The sequence below is a fragment of the Odontesthes bonariensis genome, chromosome 5, assembly GCF_027942865.1.
Source record: "Odontesthes bonariensis isolate fOdoBon6 chromosome 5, fOdoBon6.hap1, whole genome shotgun sequence".
In the NCBI taxonomy this organism is placed as follows: Eukaryota; Metazoa; Chordata; class Actinopteri; order Atheriniformes; family Atherinopsidae; genus Odontesthes; species Odontesthes bonariensis.
Window position 1 is genome coordinate 25129876 of NC_134510.1, and position 15134 is coordinate 25145009.

Genomic DNA, 15134 nt, shown 5'->3' on the forward strand with positions numbered 1-15134 from the left:
CCCGACTCCTTTGAAGGTGAGATGTGGAACCTGCTCATTTTGACCTCGCATATCCACGGACGGGTGATTTATTTGCTATTAAGGGTTACGGCGTCATTGAGCAAATATTTTAAAAGCTATCAAAGTTCTTCTGGATGCTCATTAGTCTGGTTTGAGATTTAAAAGATATCAGAAGTATTTGAAATGTAAAAAAAAAAAATGTAAATCACCCTACAAGCACATGGATTTTTAGGTGCCAAGAGTGTCCAGGACTGACAGGCCCAGAGAAATTCGGTTTGATGTAAAAAGTCTGAGAATCAGAGTCATTGGAAGTCATTCTTACAGCTGATGGTGTCCAAGTTCCCGTGTTTACAATCTCCAAAAGTCCTTCAGACCAATTTAATCATCGACATGTAAGAAAAGGAATAATGGGATCGTATCCACTTCTCAGATAAATTAAGAGACATGTTGTTTCTTGTGTTGGGGAGCTCACCGGTGCGTCCGTTGGCTCAACTGTGAACTCTGGATCGTGCATGATCACAGAGGGAGACGATTAATTGGAGATCAAAGCTGAAGTTCACTTGGGTTTTTACTTATCAATAGGATGAAAAATCCACAAGTTATTTCTGGTTAAGGAGACTACACAAGCTTCTATGAGCGTACTTTTAACACAGATTCATTTTACATACACTGAAAATTCAACAAAAACTAAACACCCCCCAAATTATATCATTTTACTACTGTTTTACATGGCTGTGGCATCAATGAATGATAGCAGTCTTTCTGCTATCATTTGACAAATGAAGTTGTTTATCTCTTGTGAGACCAATCAGCTGTGGGTGGGTGCTCTGTGCTATTCAAAGAGTAGAGACCTTTGAATAAGACAGCTCTTCGCTGACCATTTGTGTAGGTAAGCGAAGGATGGCACAATCAAAGGATATTTATAAGACTCTCAGAATAAAATTGTAGGTACAAAACCACCACTGACAGTAACAGATGAACAGAGTTCAAGTGTGTTTAAATGGCAAAGTCAAAGTCCTCATCAGAAATGCCCTGAATGACTGAAGTGAGCAGATCATGCGTGGAAACCCACTAACAACCCAGAGTCGCAGCTGTGCTGTACAGATGTAGAAATGAAAGGGGCCTGACAAACAGTAATCTGAAATATTTCATAACAGTTCATGCTGCTCATAGCGGTCACTGGAGATAATAAAGCAAAGCTTCACAGACCGTTTTAACACTCATATATGTGTAATACTGGGTAATTTCCCCCAATAAACAAATGTCTAAGTTTAATACTTTATGGTAAATATGCTTTTAGGACTTGTGTAAAAATTGTCACAATGTTGTCGGTCATGTTTAAACAAACAGAAAAGTCTGTAGCGTCTCCAAACTCTCAAACATAATCGCACGACTTGCACGGGTGATGGTACAGGAAAATGCCATACAGCGTAAAATACATTTACGCCTGCTTTCGTCGAAATTAACGCACTAAAACAAGTTTATACGTGCACACGCCTATTCCCGACGGACTCAGGAAGAAAATATTGGTTTTCTTATAGGTGACGTCACTAGTAGCCATCTGTTCGCTGTCCAATAGGAGGAGGAGGGGAGAATGTAGCTCGAGCTTTTTTAGCTCGAAACGCCATCTTACTTAGACAGGGGGGTTTAAACGCGTAGAAAACAGGGAAACGGGCCGTGACGGATATAAACGTTAAGTTTCGGTTGCGTTATAAACCCTCTGCTCACTCTAGGGTAACAGTAGTCATGGCTTTGGGCCAAAGTTAGAACAGAAAGTGAGCGTGTCAGCATATCTGCACTGGTTAGCCTAAAGCTAGCTAGCCAGGGGGAGTGTTTTTTGTTTGTTTTTTGTTTTGTTTTTCGCAGCAGAAGTTAGTTGTTTATGTTATTCCACATGGACATGTCATCTTCAAATCCAGGTAAGGAAAAGTAAAAGTTATAGTGACAATTTCGTCAATGTATTCAGCAGATATTCGGCTGTTGTTTTCTGAAACCTCTCTTAAGCGGACACTTTCCTAAACATAGCGTGACAGCATCGGCTAAGTTAGCTTAGCAACAAAGCTAATGCTATACCAAGATTGGGTAGTTGTTGCATAAGTGGAAGCTCGACAACTTACTTTTAGTGGTTATGTAAATGCTTGGATTATGTTTTAAATGAGCATTTGGGGTTATTTTTAAACGACCAATACAGCAAATATGATCAACTAAATGTAAATTATCTGTCAAACTGAGGTCGGCTAATTCGATCCAGATGTTAAAGTAATGCCGTTTTTTGTTGTGTATGGCTAGCTCTGTGTCATGATTATCTCATATCTGCAGACCTCTGTCACGAATGTAGCGTTTTTTATTATGTGGATCTTCATGTTTCATACGCGACAGATTTGTGCTCTAATGTAATTTAGCCTTTGGGTACAGGCTTCAGTGGGGGCTGTAGTTTCTGTTTTAGTGCTTCAGACACAGAAGGAAATCACCTGTCGTCTCTGCTACATTAGCCTTTCCGCTGCGCTGTGTTATTAATAGACTTAACAGACCTAAATCTGGGAATGGGGGCAAGTGGGACCCAAGCAAGTGGCGGAGCGGTTGTGCCGAAAGGGACCAACAAAAGACGAGCACCGTAAGTGTGTGTTACTGTCAGACTTTCTATTGATAGGACAATACTGTGTATTTTTAATGACCTGTTTTCATTTTTATTTCTAATAGCTCTTGTCAAAATTATTGTGAGAACAATGGTGAGTTATTCTGACTTTACTCCTAACTTTACAGGTCAGATTTTGACGATGATGAAGGAAGCAAGTTGTTCAGGTATCAGAGTCTTTATTATTTTTATCCTAAGTTATTTTCACATGTGAACTCTGGACAGTGTCTCAAGAATCAGGTCTGCACACACTTCCCGGAGGACGGGAGGCCGTGTGACAGATGTTCACACTACTGGAAGTACTCAGGTGTGGCGCCTGGCTTGAGCGTAGAGTAGACTGGATATGATGCAGAAACTGCAGTGCTTCTTTATCTATGGCTCATAAAGGAAAGCAGACAAGGCCATGACTTACCCATAATGATGCATAGATATGAGGGAGGTTTAATTGGTGAGCAATATACTAAAGAGCGTCAACTGTTGTGGGCAGGACACTTTCTTATGATGATTTCTTCAGACATTTAACTTCTCTATTCACACATGGGTTAAGTGAGACCTACTGTGGACATACTGCCCAAAAGCTGGCAGGGTAGACTTTGCACAAACTCCAGTCTGACTAATTTTTACATTGACCCTCTTACACACAACCCCTCTGGGTAATGTCTTAAAAATGTCAAGTCTGCAGTCCATGTTGAAAACTGCTTAATAAAGCAAGATAAAATGGTCTTGTTTGAATTGTGTGGGCTGCTGAGATAACAGTGTTTTCTTTGTTCTTTTTCAGGGACGATGATGAAACCGGAGGCTCTGGCAATGACAAAGAGCGCTTTGCCAGGTAAGGGCGATAAATTACAGGAAGTGGACAAGAGAGGAGGGAGTTTTAAGGGGTGCAATAATGTTGATACAGCGCTTACCCCCATAATCTCTCCCTCTTTCCAATTCAGTTTTTCCGCTTTTTCTTTCTTTTTGGCTGGTCATGCACCTCTTTTTTTTGGAAGTGACTTTTGAGCCTGTGTTTTAGTGGACTGGTTTAATTTTCCAGGTTTTTGGAGGAAGATCAGAGTTTTGCAGATAAGGAAAAACTAGCCAGGTATGGCATGTACCACAGAGGAAGGCTTCTTCTCCTGCTTGTGTCCATATTGCTGTTGAATGCAATGACCAAATACTATCCTGTCCTGCTGGGATCACCAGCACAAAAAAACTCAGAGTACATTTTGCTGCTCTTTTGGTGCCTCACAGAAAGGCGGTTGGTTATCTCTCTCAACCCGCCACAGTGTTATGTGTCACTAACTGCACTTGTGTGTGAGTCAGGGACTCCTTTCTCTCTGGCAATCTATTCGTCTTGAGAAACTGTCCTCTTTGTCTGTTTTGTCTCCCCCCCCCTTTCAGGACAACTAAAGATTCATTCTCTTTCTGCACCAGCTCTCTTTTATCACATAATCTGGTATTAAAAGACCAGACTTTTCTTGCTTTCTCGCTCTCATAAATCACACATAATTGTTTTATGTTTTATCCCATTATTGCTATCACTTTCTTTTATTCCGCGCTCTTCTTCTTCTTCCTGATTTGTAGTCTTGCATTGCAACATTAATTTTAAACTCTACTCCATGTTTTCCACTTGCCTGCCCCCCCTTCCCCATCTCAACCCCTCCTTTTCTCTCCACCTCTTCCACCCTCGTTTCTTGACTCCAGGGAGAACCACAGTGAGATTGAAAGGCGGAGGCGAAACAAAATGACTGCCTACATAACAGAATTGTCAGATATGGTGCCCACATGCAGCGCACTTGCGCGGAAACCTGACAAACTAACCATCCTACGAATGGCAGTGTCTCATATGAAGTCTTTGAGAGGAAGCGGCAACACCAATGCAGATGGATCGTACAAACCTTCCTTTCTCACTGATCAGGTATGAGTCACTGAGGAAAATGTCATAATTTAGGACGGATCAGATGTGAAATCTTTCCAGCCGGGGGAAACGTGAAGCTTTACAGAGGGCATGTTCAGAGCAGGCAACAGTTCCTGACAGGGAAGCTTATGATCAGTCAGCTAAGTCCTCTATCATACAGATCTCACAGTCACAGGGTTGTTCACACTCTGAGGTCAATAAAAACAGAATAAGGGAGAACTGAAAGTAGGACCTTAAGACCGTGTTAGTTTTGATCTGATGGTCAAACTTTGACTGACCTTTGGTAACTAGTTGCTGTAATATAAATTAATGTCATGTAATTGTAATGGGAAATCAAAAAGAAGTTTCATTGGCTTCCTTAGCGAGGTAACGTTTTTTTTTAAAATTGGACTTATTTGTATTTTAATTAATCTGATATTATTGGCTAATAATTGGTTTGAGTTGCACTATATGTTAGAAGAGCCTTGAAGCCACATTTGGTATGATCTGGTGCTATATGAATAAATCTGTAATGAACCGAATAATGTCTTGTTCTCCGGACCCTTGTGTTGCCTGTTTATGTTTAAAACAAACTGAGAATATGATCTGACGCTTAAATGACTTTTAGAAAGCCATCTTTTTATTTAAATGTTTTGCAAATGGGTGCAAACCAGGAGTGTTTACACCATCACTGGGGCAGCACCTGTCTGCATAGACTCTCTCCCAGTTGGCATTGATAAGTGACCAAAATGCATAGGCAAATAGGTATTGTAGATTTAGAGGAAATGGATAATAGCTACATAAATAAACTCTATTTTTTTTACTATTACTTAAAGACACAATAAGTCTCTTATCTTTGCTGTTAATTGATTGCTTCTGTTGGTTTTTATTTCTTATTTTCTTATGTCTTTAGGAGCTGAAGCACCTCATCCTGGAGGCAGCTGATGGCTTTCTGTTTGTGGTGTCATGTGAGACGGGCCGCATTGTTTATGTCTCGGACTCCTTGACGCCCGTCCTCAACCAGCCGCAGTCTGAGTGGCTCGGCTCGTCTCTCTATGATCAGCTCCATCCAGATGACAAAGAAAAGCTCAGGGAGCAGCTGTCCACCGCAGAGAATAACAACACAGGTATTTACTCACAATACGTAGAGTCCCACATTGAGTTTGGAAAAAGCACACGTGTGAATATTACAAATGAAGAATGTAAAAAGTGCACTTAAGTTTAGTGTCTTGTTTGCTTTAAAGGGAGGATGTTGGACTTGAAGACAGGAACGGTGAAGAAGGAGAGTCAGCAGTCATCAGCTAGAATGAGTATGGGAGCCCGCCGATCCTTCATCTGCAGGATGAGGTGAGACTCATACCGGAGTCAGTTGTTCAGTTCATTCTTTCATACTGAAACATATGCCAGGATAAACTTGCTGTTCATGCTGCGGTCTCTTTGCAGGTGTGGCACGTGTCCGGTGGAACCGATGTCAATGAACAGACTCAACTTTCTTAGGAACAGAAACAGGTGAAACAGATGAAAACTAAACAGTTCATTAAAAGTTGGTTTAGATTTTGTTGGGCTTGATACCAAAGGACACTGTAATATGTAATTAGATGCATGTGGACACAGTTATCTAACCTTGAGTGCATGTTAAACTTTCTTCTTTCACTTCAGGAATGGTTTGGGTGCAGCCAAGGAAGGGGAGCCCCAGTATGTAGTGGTTCACTGTACTGGATACATCAAGTCATGGCCCCCTGCAGGTAAAACAAGTAATTCTGGAGTTCATCTACAAAGACCTTTGTTATATTAACTCTTTACCATGTGCTCAGGGCTACAACATTTTTAGATAGTTTGCATCAGTTAATAATTGTTGCCCATGTTTCTATTTAAGGTGTATCGCTAACGGATGACGAAGCCGACAACAATCAGGGGAGTCGCTACTGTCTAGTTGCCATTGGGAGATTACAGGTATGATGTATGGATGGCTGCTAAGAGTAACCTAAAAGGACAAAATCTCGTCCCACTAGTCATTCAGTTTTTTGTGATTAAACTGTAAATGTAAAGCGTTGGGTGGAAACCTGTTTTTGAAAAATGGAAATGTGAATCTTGGTATTGATTTGACACATTTCCTGCAATTTGTATACTCCTCCATCAAATTTCAGTGATATTTGACCCACAACGTCAACAGATCACACGTAAAATAGCTCTTCCTGATGGCGGTTGTGTTGAAAAGGCAGTCACAGTACAGTCTCGCATGAAGTAGACCATAGTTGATATTTGCACAGTTACAGTATCTTTGGAAATCAATGATATGACTCATAGCCTCTGACTCAGCGCATTGTTCTGGTGAGGATTTGCTTAGAGATAACTTTAAACTGAACAAGTAGATGAGAAAATCAATCATGTTCATGCACATTGTGGTTTTTAAAGTTTCAGTGCTGTGTAGTCTCATTAAACATGGGTGTTCAGTGTGTCTTCAATGCATTATATTTAGAACTAGTTTCTTCTCCAGGTTACTTGTTGCCCAGGTGACACAGACCTCAACAGTATCAGTGTTCCAGTAGAGTTCATCTCCCGCCACAATTGCGAGGGCATGTTCACCTTTGTAGACCACCGCTGCATGGCTGCTGTTGGCTATCAACCCCAGGTAATCACAGCTGACCAATGCCAGGCAGCATCCCCCAACGCTCTTTATGTCATATTCTGTATATAATGGTATCATCTGCTCTGTGTTTCAGGACTTATTGGGGAAACATATTCTAGAGTTTGCCCACCATGAAGACCAAGGGTTATTGAGAGACAGCTTCCAGCAGGTAAACATTAAAGCATACATGATGCATAATTAGGTATTTTTCATTTGTAAACATGCCTGTAGTTGGACCCACAATTAACTACAAGGGCATCAGATGGCATGTGGGGTATTCTGAAGCCACAGAAGAGCTTAATTGTTTGGGGGTTTTTTTCTCCCCCAAACATGATGCAGTACGGCCAAATTTCTTTAAACAGGCTTGGATTTGTAAATTTGATTACGGTAAAATGTATTCAAATAATTGGACTCCTGATTGCTGTGGTGTCAAGTGCTGTATATCAGAACCCTGCTTCTTTATTGTGGTGAAAATAACATATATTTCTTTGGTTTTGTGCATGCCTGAATGTATTTAACTGTGTGCGTTTGAATGTGTGAGACGGATGCTAGAAGAGCTTCCCTGTGACTGTGATGTGGCAAAAAGAAAGACAATGTCAGCATTTTTAGCAAACTTGTATTAAATAATTAAGTGGAACTAACCCTTTAAGTAAAAGCATCAGTTTCTATAGTTGGAATATTTTCCTGAATGTGTGATGACTGTGAAAGAAAGGGAACTTTTTCTCTCTCTAACCGCAGTGTGTCTGCACCTTCAGTTCCCAACCATCAACGCTGCTGTCCAGTTATTTTTGTAACCTGATATCTTCCAGTTCCTGCATTTGTGTGTGTGTGTGTGTGTGTGTGTGTGTGTGTGTGTGTGTATGTAAACCTGCTCCTTGTTGCTTATGAAAACACAAGTGTATGATTGTTTGCCACCTTGCGCTCGGTGTCCTCAGGTGGTGAAGCTGAAGGGTCAGGTTCTGTCAGTGATGTTTCGGTTCCGCTCCAAATCAAGAGAATGGATCTGGATGAGGACCAGCTCCTTCACCTTCCAGAACCCCTTTTCAGAGGAGATTGAGTATATCATCTGCACCAATGTCAATGTCAAGTGAGTAGCACGTGTGCAGCATGATTTCACGATCAAACGCAACACATTATGGAACAATTCAAGTTATGAAATGTGACTGTTGTGAAACAGTCATCTTCTGTCTGGATGCATACAAATTAACTTCAGTCCCCAGTTCCTCTTGCACCTCAACCACAACCCCTTTTGATAAAACAGAGACTTATCACCCTCTCCCCACACTTCTCCTCTGATTGTGGGGCAGTAGAAACTCGACCCAGGACCCTCTCACTCCCATCTCCTCCCCAGGGGCTTCGGTGCCCCCTTCCCTGGGTCAGAGGAGCCCAAATGCCCATCCTGCTGTGCTCAGCCCGGGGCAGATGGCCACCAGGTGAGACCAGGCGGAAGCGACTTTCCTCCCCCCTGCATGGGAGAACAGGGGCTGCTTCTTCATGGGAGACTACTACTGTTTCTAGCAGCCTACAGTTCTTCTTCCAAATGTTTTCATTATTTTGTTCATTTATTTTTCCTACCTGCCCAAACTGGGTGACTCTCTTTCTTCATTTCTGCCGTGCTGGAGAAGCCAGTGTTAAAAACAAACAACAAGCATGTCCTTTCATTCTTTCCCGTGTAGTTTGAACACATCGGCTTTTAACATAGGTGGTGTAGCATGTTAGCAATATGTTTAACAGACTTCTCTCCTCGTCTCCTGTATTCGTTTATGTTTCCATGGTGACAGGTGGCGGGTTGATTGCGGTTTTGTGAAGAGGTGTTTGGGTTTTTCCTCACTCAGCAGTGGAGGGCATGGAAATGGAAATTAGTCTATTTCAGGCAGACTTCCAATCAGCTCTCCCTGTGTTTTTGTTTGCTTTTTCAGACAGTTACAGCAGCAGCAGCAGGCTGATCTGGAGGGAGGCGGGACAAGAGACGGGCTGTATGAGGCCGGGCCGATCACCCTCTCACAGGTTTGGCAATGAACACGTGTGAGCACAAGGATCTACATGTACAGCTTGATTGAAATGTAGATTAAGACATTTTGTCTCGGGGGGGCTTTGTTTTAGAGGCTGACGAGGGCTTTTTATGGAAACACAGGCAGGATGTTGATTGTTTGCTCACCAGAAAAAAAGACCCCAGAGGTCGAGAGTTCTTTTATCAGAACTTCCCTTCAGCTTAATTTGCCTGCAGCTTAATTTTGAATCAGCTGCAACCCTTTATCTTTAACATTTGGTTACTTTAAGATGTTTTTAAATTTCAAGTATTCTGACCAAAATAAAATGAGATGCTTTTATATCCAAATTCATGAATAAAAACAAAGACTTGTGCATTTGTAAATGACAACAGGCACAATAAGACTAACAATAGTTCATATGAATAAGAAAAACTGTAGAAGGGCTATTGTCCCAAATGCTGCCTCCTAAGAGATTTTGCTGCTTTCAGTCATGAGCACCAGTAGTGCACGGGAGAAAGTGCGGACAGTTTGGTCCGGGCTTTTTCCACCGATGCTCTTCACACTTCAAAGAGGGAGACTTGATACTGGAGGAAGGGTGGCGGGTAAGCGTCTGTCAGCGGAGCAGAGGGGGTGAAACGTGATGCGAAAAAATACACTTGTTTACGATCCAACTGGTCAAAAATAGCCATTTTGGCTGCTTGACGACCATTGTTGTGTTGATATCAATACCACATGTGTCTGAGTGAATCCATGATAAGTGACAAGCGAGCGGAAAACGGCAGAAAGGGGAATTGGCAGCGACCTCACTAGCTGTATATGCTCTGTGATGTTTGCTCCTTTGTTTGATGTTTGGAGATTTTACACACACTAAATTCAAGTGTGCTGGGGTTCTTTGAAAAATGTCATATTCAGCATCTAGACTTTAAAGTTTTACTTGATAAATGCTCAGAGTTTGCATCATTTCCTTTTTGTGTTATGGTGTTCAGATGCCGGTTCAGCCGGTGACGGCAGCAGGGCCGGATCACAGCAAAAGCATAGAGAAGCCGGAGCCCTACCCTTCCTTGTTCCAAGGGCCGGATCGGACCAAGGGCATGCCCTCCACCTCGACTCCCGCCACTCAGATCTACGCCAGCAACTTCCCTGCCGGTCGTCCTAGTGACACGTACAGGTAGGAAGTCTCACTGTGTACATGTACAGGACATCTAAGGCCTCAAGGCAAGTGAGTGGTTTCATCCTGTTGCCTTTGTCATTGTGAGGCTGCGGTCTTCTGTCTGAAGTAACAGATCTAACAGATTCCAAGGCGCTCTTTCAATTTAATTTTTAATTCCTCAAACCGTAATTATCAATGCATGTAGCTCTCATCCCCTTATCTGGTGATCTGAGCTGATTAGATTCTTATACCACCACCGTGGGATAAGGATTAGTGGCAGCTAGAAGCGATATAATGTTCTTGAGATCTGACGATACTGGGATTGTCATCACTGTAAACTCTCTGAAGTAAGAATGAATAAACTTGTGTAACCTACCAGCTGGTTTGCATGTCTGTAGATTTGCATGTCGGACCAGAGCCAGCACGACACTGTTTTTGAGTAATATTGCTTAATTAGCAACTATAGCTGCTGGGAAAACTGGCAGTTCTCCAAGTTGGTAGCCTGCCACTGCTTATATATAGTTGTTTAGCAGAGGGTTTATGCAAAATCACTTGAAAGCGAGGATCAACATTCAAGCTTGGCTCAGTAGGAAATCGTGGTGTTGGCATTGAGTGTTGCATCTATTAAAAAGGCAGATTAAAGGGGAAAGTGTTATTTAGTTTTGATTGATGTGTTAAGAGTGGAGGTGTACCTGGAAAAGATTAGTCTTCAAGAGATTTTTGATCGTGGAGGTTTACGCTGAGTGCAGACAAGCAGTCAGACTTTAAGCAAGCATTCGTGTCTAGAATTGGATTCCGGCAGCCATGCAAATGTCCATATTAACTCATTATAACCTGCAGCGACATATGCATCCTTTTACCTTTAAAGTCTGGAGGGACACCCACCTCGCATCAACATTTTCATTATAAAATGATGTTGATAAGCGCGTGGCATTAAGTTAAACCTTTCAAGTTGGTTTTGTTTCATCTTTCCAGCAGAATTAACATCCGAAAGCAATAAGTGTCTTTTTAAGGCTGCCGTTCTAACTCTCCTGCAGACTTTGAATAGTGTTTATTAAGTTATTTGATTTCCATGAATTTTATTATGAATTATTCAGAAAAGTTCCTGCTACTTTAAAGATACATATTTAAGACTTAAGTTTGCCAAGGAGAGGAAAGGTCATGTGGTCTGAGTTCCCCTGTTTCAGAGTGATGGGTGAGCGGTGGATGAAGTGCTGCACCCATCATGACCAGTGTTTACAGTATAAGCCTGGGAGGGGGGGCAGTGTTATGATCTGGGTTGCTTCAGTTCGTAAGTTCAGCACCGCTATGTACCTAAAATGCTAAAGGGGGTCAAACAGAATATCAGCGTGAGACCGAGCAGCATATGTGATGGTCACATACCAGAGCTCTCACTCTTCATCACCTCCTCTGCAGACCAGTCAATATGAATCCCCAAATGGCACAGCCAGCGCACTCAGCTGGGCAGATGCTGGCTCAGATGTCTCGCCAAAATGGAGTCCAACAGTCGGTTACCCCATCAAGCACCAGCAGCCCCCTTCATGGAGGACCAGCAGGAGGATGGGCCGGGGTCGGAGTCGGAGTCCGACCACAATTTAATAACCAGGTAAGGCGACACGGCGAGGTTCCATCAGATGTTGCCTGTTTGGTTTTTTTTCGGGGGGGTTTAAACTCTTTGTTCAGTTACGGAGGAAATAAACTGTTAATCTGATCATGCTCGTTTATGCCAGTCATTCCTCACACAGTGTTGCTTAATAGGTTATAAAGTAGTTTTACTCTTAACCAGCAGGTGGCTCCCCAGGCAGCGAAGACCATGGCGCCACAGTTTCCTCCCATGGGAGGATTTGGAGGTGGCTCCTCCAACACTTTTGTCCAGATGCCCACAGGTGCTGCTCCCTCCGCAACCAACGGCGCAAACTACTCGCAAATTAACAATCGCGTCAGCCTCAACACCAATGGCTATGGTAGGTTGGGTGCATACACGTCTGCCTCTGGGTTATACTGCTACACAGTCTTACCCCTCTGTGCTCTGCCTCAGATGCCTCGCAGTCTGGAGCCCAGTTCCCCTCTCGAGGCGCAGAGGCGGTGTGGCCTCAGTGGCAGGGCCAGCAGCACGCTCAGAATAATGCTGAGCAGCATCCTCACGCTCAGGGCAACCAGCAAGACATGTTTCCTGTGAGTGATACAAGCTCGCCACGTTTCAAGGGCACGTTTTGCTCTCCTGTTGTAGGTCTCATAACTTAAATCTGCTCGTCTTTTATCTGATTTAGGATGTGTTGTCTATGCTGGACCAGCCAACCAACTTCAGCACTGAAGACTTTGAGATTCCCATGTACCCGCCATATAACGAATGACCTGGTCAAGACTCATCTGCTGGTCTTCCCCTTTGTCTTCTTCCCTGATTCTGCTCACATTTTATTATCTGTTCAGATCTTCTGCTCTTCCTGCTCCTGAGAGTAGCGTTCTTCCCTTAAACTGCACAACGACAAGTCAGTTAGAGATGAAGAGATATATATATATATATATATATATATCTATATATATATATATATATATTTATATATAGATATATATTATGGGGAGGAAAATAATCTAAAAAAAAAAGAATTGCTACTGACTAAAAGACTTTTACAATATTCCAGCCATTGTGAGACAATTCTCTTGCTAGCACTGCCCAAAGCTCAACAATCTATGTTGTAGATATGTGATATACGGTATATATGAATATATATATAAATGTTTAAAAAGTAACGCACAGTCACACAAACACACTTGAATAGACTGCACAAAAACACAGATCCACACAAAGGCCTTTTATTCTGATATATCAGTGGTTTTTCTCAGGCATCAATTGAGAGGATATTTGGCTGTTTCGCCCTTTAGCTTGTAGGTCAATCAATCCAGTCAGTGATTCGAGCTCTCAGGAAAAAGCAGGGACGCGCGCGCTGAGAAAGTTTGTAATTCTCAGCTGTCGCACGCAGACCTCACCCTCGAGTTTTAAATCCGCGGCTTGTCCTCACGACTGAACTGCCTTCACGGAGTGCTCCTACATTGCGTAGAGTTGTATGAAATACAAGTTTATATGTACATGGGTGGCTTCACCTATAAATTCTGTTGAGTTTTTTTCTTCGGCCATCGAATAATGTACTTCAAGAACGCACACATCATCACTGCAGATACGTGCTATTTCTCCAGGTGCCGGTTTGTAAAGTCTACAAACTGTTCGTCTTTGCCTTCAGATGCATATTTACAGTCTGCATGTGTTTGTGAAATGGATGCATACAGGTTTAACTGTCAACTAAAGGTTTGTTGGGTTTCTGCCTTGCTTTGTTTATCCTCCACTTCTTTACCCTGTAGGTGCGGGCTTTTTGTACTGCTTTTGTAAAAGAAATGTTGGCGGGGGGGAGAATCAGACGGCAATAATTAACAAGCAGGAATTGTGTACTTTTAAAGCCATTTTTCTTTGTTGAAATGTGTTATTTTAAAATGGACAGACGTGATAGACCTCTTAGATTTGATGGAGATGTTTTGTAAGTATTTTATCAGTTGATCTCTTTGTCTGTCTTTTGCTCTTCTCTGATTGGTATTTTGCGGTTTGATCAGGGTATGAAAGGATTCAAATGGAATGAATGCAGTTGAAAACAAGTGGACCTGCAGGTGAAAATGTCCAGAAATACTTTGGTCAGTGTTTTTGTCCTCGTCGGAGGGACCGAGGACCGACTTTTTTGTTTGTTTTTTGTTAGGTTTTACATCACAGAAGAACATTGTGGGACTAAAGGTCTCCCTCGTGTGATTTCTAAAACGTATGGAATTTAAAGTTACAGGTATCCGATGTCTGTGTGTAGCATTTGTGATGGCGGATGATGTCGGTGTGTGTAACCCGTGTAGACAACTATCTGGTTTTCATCTTCCAGAGGATGGTATGCTGGTGATTGTGTCGTCTTTGTTGTTGCTGAAAACCTCTACGATTGCTCTGTTATCCTCTTTTTTTTTTTTTTCACTTTTAGAAACACATATATATAAATATACTGTATATGTTTATGAAATTTTAAACGAGAGAAAGAAATGTTTGGGGGTGTTTTTTTTTGTATTAAATTGTTATATTGTCAACAGTGAGGGAGTCGGCCTGTGTTTTTGACACGCACACACAATCATTTGTATCCTCTGCTCATGACAGCCGTGCACTCAGCTGATCACACTCATGTAAGATTTAGACTCCTTCCTGTTGTCGGGAGCTTGTGAGGTTTTAGGTGCTTATCCGAGGAAACAAAAGCCAGCTTTGATTGGCCTGTATCTGTCTTCTTTCCTCTCAGCGTGTGTTGGTGTAGATCTGTGTGGCTCGGTTTCCTCTTTCATCCCTCCCTCCTCTCTTTCACAGGCCGGGGGTGGAAACCCATGGTTGTGTAAGGCAGGTTTGCTGCACCTTCTTTGGGTTGCACTTAAGTGGAATTGTGGGTCTTTTAAATCCTGTTTGGTGTTTTTTTTAAAGACAACCCCTAATAGTTTTCTTTTTTGGGTCCAAATTGACCGTTTAGTATCTTTTCACTTCTTGTGTCTGTTAGTGGCATCAGAATACAAGCAATCTGCATTTTCTTCTCTTCAGGATCAGTTTCCAACCCCTTTTAAGTGGATTACCACGAAGGTGTCCTATCCTCTTTCTCCTGAACCCCCTTTTTTTTTTTTTTTTTGGGCCATTTACTCTTAGGCCCAACAATAGCCCAATCAGAGTGTTTCTACATGCGCACCACATAAAAACACACGTGTGCAACTGCATCAGATCCTGTGTCTGCTGAAGTGTCGTCTCCTGTAAAGGTCTTCGTCTCCTGAGGAGATGCGCTGGTTTTCTAATC

The 15134-nt window shown here is 42.3% G+C and overlaps 1 protein-coding gene across 5 annotated transcripts; it reads left to right on the top strand.

Annotated features, from left to right (window-relative positions):
- The first annotated feature begins 1593 nt into the window (after nt 1–1593).
- arnt (aryl hydrocarbon receptor nuclear translocator) lies at nt 1594–12731 on the top strand. Of its 5 annotated transcripts, none has more exons than XM_075465616.1 (20): nt 1594–1919; nt 2521–2614; nt 2764–2802; nt 3414–3464; nt 4322–4535; nt 5428–5641; nt 5759–5861; nt 5958–6023; nt 6174–6259; nt 6391–6467; nt 7012–7146; nt 7238–7312; nt 8079–8230; nt 8451–8576; nt 9063–9150; nt 10121–10302; nt 11701–11890; nt 12071–12248; nt 12323–12459; nt 12555–12731. In XM_075465616.1, the coding sequence occupies exons 1-20, from the start codon at nt 1883–1885 to the stop codon at nt 12636–12638; spliced, it is 2328 nt and encodes a 775-aa protein (XP_075321731.1). In that variant the 5' UTR covers nt 1594–1882; the 3' UTR covers nt 12639–12731. The 5 variants fall into 5 exon arrangements, with proteins under 5 accessions (XP_075321731.1, XP_075321733.1, XP_075321732.1 ...); XM_075465618.1 differs by having other exon boundaries at nt 12074–12248; XM_075465617.1 differs by having other exon boundaries at nt 8454–8576.
- Nucleotides 12732–15134: the final 2403 nt, after the last annotated feature.